At 33.5% G+C, this 7,198-nt stretch overlaps 2 protein-coding genes across 2 annotated transcripts in view; both read left to right on the forward strand.

The window, feature by feature from the left end:
- Positions 1-887: 887 nt before the first annotated feature.
- LOC119685902 lies at positions 888-2,183 on the forward strand. Its single transcript, XM_038100309.1, has 4 exons — positions 888-1,242; positions 1,293-1,493; positions 1,553-1,867; positions 1,946-2,183. The coding sequence occupies exons 1-4, from the start codon at positions 964-966 to the stop codon at positions 2,165-2,167; spliced, it is 1,017 nt and encodes a 338-aa protein (XP_037956237.1). The 5' UTR covers positions 888-963; the 3' UTR covers positions 2,168-2,183.
- A 3,132-nt stretch (positions 2,184-5,315) lies between these two features.
- Positions 5,316-7,198, forward strand: part of LOC119677073 (serine/threonine-protein phosphatase 1 regulatory subunit 10-like) — a 6,809-nt gene continuing 4,926 nt past the window's right edge. Inside the window, exons 1-4 of the mRNA XM_038088342.1 lie at positions 5,316-5,781; positions 6,208-6,327; positions 6,395-7,013; positions 7,083-7,192. Coding sequence (XP_037944270.1) covers positions 5,586-5,781; positions 6,208-6,327; positions 6,395-7,013; positions 7,083-7,192 — 1,045 coding nt within the window. The 5' untranslated portion in view covers positions 5,316-5,585. The remainder of the gene's footprint in view (positions 5,782-6,207; positions 6,328-6,394; positions 7,014-7,082; positions 7,193-7,198) is intronic.

Below are 7,198 nucleotides of genomic sequence, written 5' to 3' on the forward strand. Positions count from 1 at the left end.
TGGATATGTAATCCCCATTTTGGTGACTACTATTAAAATAGTATTTAAAATAGAAAATTGACAATTATGATATAATTTTTTGTATTACATAGCGTAGAAATCAAAAAAAAGAACAGAATACAAGAAACCTAAACAAACATAAACTCAAGCTTAATCCGAACAACGAATGGCTTGCACCATTTAAAATTTAAACTTTAATACCAACAATCGAATAGAATGTTTCCGAAAAAGTTCAATAAGGCCCATGTTATGTACAGTGTCAAAGGCAAAACATGAAAAAAAGTGTTATTGCCTTCAACGCAAATTGTATAATTGAGAGTGAGAATAAAAACAATATGTCGGTTTAAATTCCGTCATGAGAACCGAGACTATCTGTGTCTTGTCATTTCGGCAAAGAAGTCTTGTCCAGTAATAAATTGCGCCTTTTAAGTGCAATTTTTACAATTTCAATACGTTTTGAAAAATAAAATGTCAGAAAGCGACACAGCCAATTTTATAAACAGTTAATAATCTAATTCTTACACTTTCCGATTTTAAGGAAAGGCGTATAATTTTGTAAGTACTGTTAACAATTATTATAAGAAAAAATAATAATAAATTAACATTTTTACGGCCTCTATGAGTTTTTTTTGCTGGTTATTTTTGGTGGCAAATTGAAAGTGAGCATATCTATATATCCTTTTAAATTTAGGGACAACTAAAAAGTGCAAAGGTAGTAGTAAAATAAGAAATTAGCAATACTGATGTGAAACTCTACATAACATGCATTTTCGTCATAGTCCAGCCAAATTCGCCACACCTCTGACGCTCTACATAACATGACACATACGATAGCTGATTGATGAGAATAATGCTTTTAGATAATGAGTTTCGCTTTCTTGTCAATTTTACATATGTCAAATGAGATTGTAGATAACTTTATAATTTACAAAATACAGGCGCAATTTTCTAAATTATTCAAGAATGGAAAGTGAAGAGGAATTGGTTTGTGGTGCATACAAAAAACTTGCAATAAACGATAATAATGAAGCACACTCATTGCAAAGCGTGCAAAAAAATCGCACAATTAAACAGACTAATGATAACTTCAAACCAACAATTAATCAGCCAAATGAACAAAAGGAAGACCATGGGCAAGAAACAGATGACTCAGATAATGATATCCTTGTACAAAACTACAACATGAAATGCAAAACAAATAAAGAAAACATACGACTCTTAAACAGAGTGGATAGATTAGAGGTAAAAAAGTGATAATTATTTTGCCTATAAATAAAACATTTTATTTTCAGTCGGAAAATTACGAAACTCTAACCAGGCACAGCAAAGAAAATATTAAACCTGAAAAATTATTACACACTTTGTCCATGCCAAAAATTAATGCCACGAGTCACCTAATGAAAGATATGCATACTTTAAAATACATTAAATTGCCTAAAATAGAAAAACTCGACGATTTGACTCCTGTTTCGAAAGCTAAAATAGCTTCTAAGGTATAATTTAAAACATTTCTGTTTTGTTTTTAATATTTAATTTAAACTTTCTTCTGCAGATAACCAGAAAACTCAACTTCAAACCAAACGAACAAATATTTAAAAATCTCATTTCTTTAAATGTTTCAGAAATCGAAGAACCCTTGCATAAACTTAAAGTGAATATAAAACACGTAAATAATAATATTCAGGTGCTTGAACCAAATTTAAGTTATTACTTGGATCCACTTCCTCCGCTTTCACCAGTAAAACCTTTTCCTGCAACACGACAGAGAAAAACAGAAGAACAAAATCGTAAACAGCTTGCTTGCATGGAGCTTCCCGGTGCACTTGAATTATATAGACGCATATTTGAAAAGGAAGAAGAAACTAATGTATGCACTTTAAGCAATCATGAATAACAATTGTTTTTATCCTGACCAATTTGTTTTAATTTACGTTATTAACTGTAGGTGTTAATAGCCCAATATTGGATTACTTTCGATATCAATGTTACTCTATTACGACTGAATATCAATGAGAATATCTTTGCAATTATTTTACTTAGCAAACAAAAAAGCATATACCTCAACACTTGGAATTGGGTGATCATATTAAATTGCAAAGTAATTGTTTGTAGGCAGCTTTTTGCATCGAAAAACGAAGTGGTGGTCTTTCTAAACACTAAAGAATAAAAAACTTTTTAAGATATATTAACTTATCCTGGTTTTTAAATTAAAATTAGCGAAAATATTTTAGTAAATAGAACACGTCCTACAAATAGTTCAAAAGGTTTGGTGAGCCATATGGACGAAAATAAGAAACTGGATCAAACTTTTGGTAACTAATGACGAAATAAAATATTTAAAACTGTAATTATAATCGAAATATAAATTTCCAAGTGAAATTAGTGCTCAAACTATCAACAATAAAGAATTTTTTCAATTAATGATCAAGCGACATGAAATGTAAAGGTATATTCCAAGTGTTAATGTGAAGTAGCTTGGATAAGTTCATAGCTTAAGAGATTGTAAAAATTCTTGTTTGTAGCTAAATAAACAAAATGAATTCAATAATATATTACTTCAATGCAAAAATGATGTAATCCAAATCGAAAAATCGTGTAACTCGTATGAGAAAAATGTTATGTATACTAACAATTAAAACAAAGAGTTGTAGTTTTGAGCTGCCGGATAAAATAGCATATATATAGAGGAAACATATCATAATAGAAGCACGAGATGATAATTATGCACCAGTTTCAATTTCCTTGTCAGAAAATAGCTACTCACATTTCAAATACTACTACTTCATTTCACTTCTAATTAAATTTGGTGAAATAATTAAAAATATTATTGATCTAACAAATAATAAAACTAACAAAATAAATTGATTAATATTTATATCTCCTAATATATATTCTTTTCTATAATAAATTACTAAAGCAGAGATAAATAAAACAAATTATATAAAAATTAATCTCATTCATTTCAAATAATAAGACGCATTCCATATCATTTATTTTATATATTATAACAGATCTTTTTAAAGATAGGATTTACTTAATGTAAACATACTATGCTCAAAAATTATCCGGATGTTTTTGTTTGTTAACTACTCCTTAAGTAATAGACCTTTTCTTGTTACATTGGTACACCCCTTCTTGACATATGGTACAAATTTGAGCGCCATCTGTCAATTAGTTTGTTTACAGCAGCTGTTAATGTGAGACTACCTCAAGTGCATTTAGCGATTTTTACTATGGAAAATCTGTGTTGTACGCGATTTTTTGACCCAACACGGCACCACTGTTATCGCTCACCACTGTCACTTTTTCCTGTTCCCGAAACTCAAATTGTGCTTTCGTGGAAAGCGTTTTGAGTCGATTGAATCGGTAAAAGAGAATTCGCCGAAGGAACTGAAACCCATACCTTCACGGGCCTACGAAAAGTGTATGGAAGATAGGGTTAAGTGTTGGCATATGTGTATCGTTTCAGAAGGAGCATATTTTGAAAGAAATAAAATAAATTTAGAATAAAATTAAAATGTGTGTCTTTTATTTACAAAATTCGGGTACTTTTTACTTTTTATAATATAAACGGAATAAAAAAAAATAGATACAAACTTTTTGAGATAAACAAAATGATCTAGTTAAAAAAACGCATCATGTACTTAAAAATATTTAATAAACTAATATATAATAAACTGTTTAGACAGGTTAGGTCAGGTTCGGAAGGCATATATTGCCCATTGTGATGCCCTCAAAATATATTGTCGGGAGAGGCGAGTTGCTAACCTTTGTTATCCTTGTTATATCATTTGGTTTTCCAGATGAAATTAAAGAGACCCGATAAATTTGCCAGTGAAAAAGCGATCCCCAAGACATTGAAGTCGCCTTGTCTGAAGTCCTGGACAGAGACACAGGAGGTGGTTGATAGATTCTACCTCCTCTTCATCTTAACAACTCCTGCATAGTCCATTTGTTGGAACTCGCCACCGTTGAAGCATAGGCGCAATACCACAGTGCACCGTTAGTAATCCAGTAAGCACACGAACTATAGGTTTGCTAAAGCAAACCTGTCCAACCTAGGTCATAAGGTTCTAGTGAACTGACAGTCTTCGCAGCCCATAAATTGCTAGTCACCGTATTGGTGATTTCCTCTATTATCCTAAACAGTTCACATATCGGTGTATGTATTGAGAGGTTGGCCTCTCCTGTATGCAGTTTAGAAGCTCTTCTGACCATCTCGTCTGTTAGTTCATTCCCTTTAATATTGCTATTTCCAGGAACCCAGCAAAGAGAGACCTTGTGATGTTTGATGCTCATCTGTGAGGCGAGACATTTTAATACAATCTTGAATTTAACCGTTTTAAATTCAATTGCTTTCAGTGCAACCTGGCTGTCTACAAAAATCAGGAGATTCGAGGGATGAAATGTTTTTTGTTGTATAAAGTTGACCGCTTTTTCGATAGCATATACATATCTCGACCTGAAAGACACTACAAGTATCAGGGAGTCGGTAGGACTGCCTTAACTATAGCTGCATATCATTCGAGAAGATACCTGCTCCCGTACCGCCCTTCATCTTTGAGTCATCGGTGTAGATGGTGACTCCAGAGTTACCTGTCACAGATCCAAGCTCCCAGTTATCTCTGGTTGAATAAAGAGTGAGAATTCTGGTATTGAAATTTAGTATTGGTGTCATGTAGTCTGTAGCAGAATCTAGATTCGCCTTGACTGAGCCATGACCCATCCTTCTAATCTGCTTCAAAATTGTACGGTGTGCGTAATTAGGTGGTTTCCACATCTTAGACTCCCAAAGTCTGAGAGCACTTTAGGCAGCACAGCCAAGATGTTTAGATAATTTGTTGTTAATATATAGAAGTTTTTATAAACTAGATGTTTTTATGTAATTTCTTTTGAGTTTCTATGTCGGTATTTATTGAAAAATTAATTTACGTTTTAAAATAAAGCACCGATTTATTTTATCTTAAATAAATAATATATTATAAAATAATATTTATATTATAATATATATAAATATATTATAAAATAATATTTATATGTATTTTTTAAAATTATAATTGGTTTAAATTTATTTTAAATTCTATTCATATTAAATTTAATTAATTTTTTGTATATGTAAAGTGGTTTATTACATTTTATTAACTAAACAAATTTATATAAAAGAAATATTAAAGTTTTGGTTATATGTTCAGAACCTAGTTTTTAGAATATGGTTTGAAGTGTAAACAGGGTTTGGATAAATCATTTCAATGTAGAACATAAGTTTCGTTCCCGCTTTATTTTTACTATATCGATTTATTTTTCGACGCCATATTTTACTTTGCTTGTGGCAAGGGATTTTATTGTCGTGTTTGCTCTAAGAAACAAATAAAATCTTTTTACTAAAATTATAGAATAAGTGTTGATATATATATGAAATTGCTTGATAGCTGAAAATATATTTTTTAAATGCGAATTTTTGCATGTGAATATTGATATAATTAAAGAGTGAAAGACTCACCGGTTGGAAGCAACGTAAAAGAAAAAAGCGTATACATATAGTGCATATAACATAAGTTAACTTGATATATATATCATATCATAAAATGGAAGCAGTTCCAACAGCAGCTGTTGCACCAGTAAGTGGACCACCTGCGCCACGTGGAGGTTACAGAGGGCGCGGTGGCATGCCTATGCGCGGTTTTGACCGTGGTCGTCCAAGAGGTATCGGACGTGGCCACTTTATGGGTGGTGTTGGCCGTGTGGGGGGACCAGGTGGTATGGGTGGTCCAATGCCTCAAGGTACGTCTTCAATAAAAAATTACGCCTCTTAAAACTTATTGTTTATATTAGTTACGCATATATATACAATTAAATATAATTTGAAAAGTATATCATATATAATGATGCGGCTTGTATGTGTGATGTGTATATGTATTTTGCTTTGCTTGAATTTCTGCGAAAAGATATATAGCCCAGAGGGTACATGTCGCGTTGGGAAAAAAGTGCGCAAACTCAATAAGGCTGCATACCAAATATATAACATGCTTTAAAGCTAAGTTTTTAGAAGGCTAAGTTTAATAGCTAATATAGGTTTTGTGTTCATTTCATAAAAAAAGCAAGATGATGTGTTTGCTGCGGTAGTTGCTCTCTTATTAAATTATTTATTAATTAAATAGCTGTCAATGTGTGTAAATTTAGACCTAATATTTCTTGAATAAATTAAAGGTATGATGGCTCCCAGAGGTATGCGTATACCCAGAGGTGGTCAAGGCTACCCTGGCCGTGGTGGGTTTATGCCACGTGGAGGTGGTATGCGTGGTGGTAGACCTCCAATGTATGCACAAAGTAAGTTGATAAATTCTCAAATATTTTTTCACCACCTCATATTTAAATTTCCTGTATTTCATTACAGCTGTGAAACAACATTCAGGTGCAGACAATAACAAGACAGTATCACCAGTTCCAACCGCTACTGGAAATACTACAACTACAGCAGACGAAGAAACGTCAGTTTCAACGTCTCCAACCACAGCGGTTGGCACAGCAAGTGGAACTAACTCAATATCTGCTCCTGTTAACACAAATGGGTCAAATGGTGGTATTTCACATCCTCGTGGTCCACCCCGTGGGGGTCGTGGCGGTTTCATGAGAGGTGGCGGGCGTGGTGGCTATAATCCACATCATAGTAATGGTGTAATGCATGGGTCAATGGGCGGTGCACCTGATCATGGTGGTATGCCAATGCGTAGAGGTGGACCACCACGTGGACGTGGTGGATATGGTCAAAGCATTAACCGTTCACCTCATCATCATCAACAACACAGCGCTAACACGCAAATAGCTCCAGTACCCACATTGAAACGTGGTGCTATAGGTGGTCATCCCGGGCCAAAGCGTGGAAGATATGAAGGTATACCATATTCACAACGCCCAATGACACCAAAGTATCATCAACAACAACAACATGTTGCATCAATGCCGCCACAATCTAGCTATGCAGCTCCACCCAGCCATCATGCGCAAACACACGGGTATATATATATTTTTTTTTGAGTGCTATTAAAGTAGTGTTTTTATATATATTTTTTTATTTAATATAGACATCATGGATATGCTTCTCATGATCAAAGCCAAGCAGTAGACCCGTATGCACAGTCTTATGCTGCACCAGTTGCACAGACTACATACAATGGCTATGCGCAGAGCAGTGGTTATG

The sequence above is a fragment of the Teleopsis dalmanni genome, chromosome 2, assembly GCF_002237135.1.
Source record: "Teleopsis dalmanni isolate 2A chromosome 2, ASM223713v2, whole genome shotgun sequence".
Lineage (NCBI taxonomy): Eukaryota > Metazoa > Arthropoda > Insecta > Diptera > Diopsidae > Teleopsis > Teleopsis dalmanni.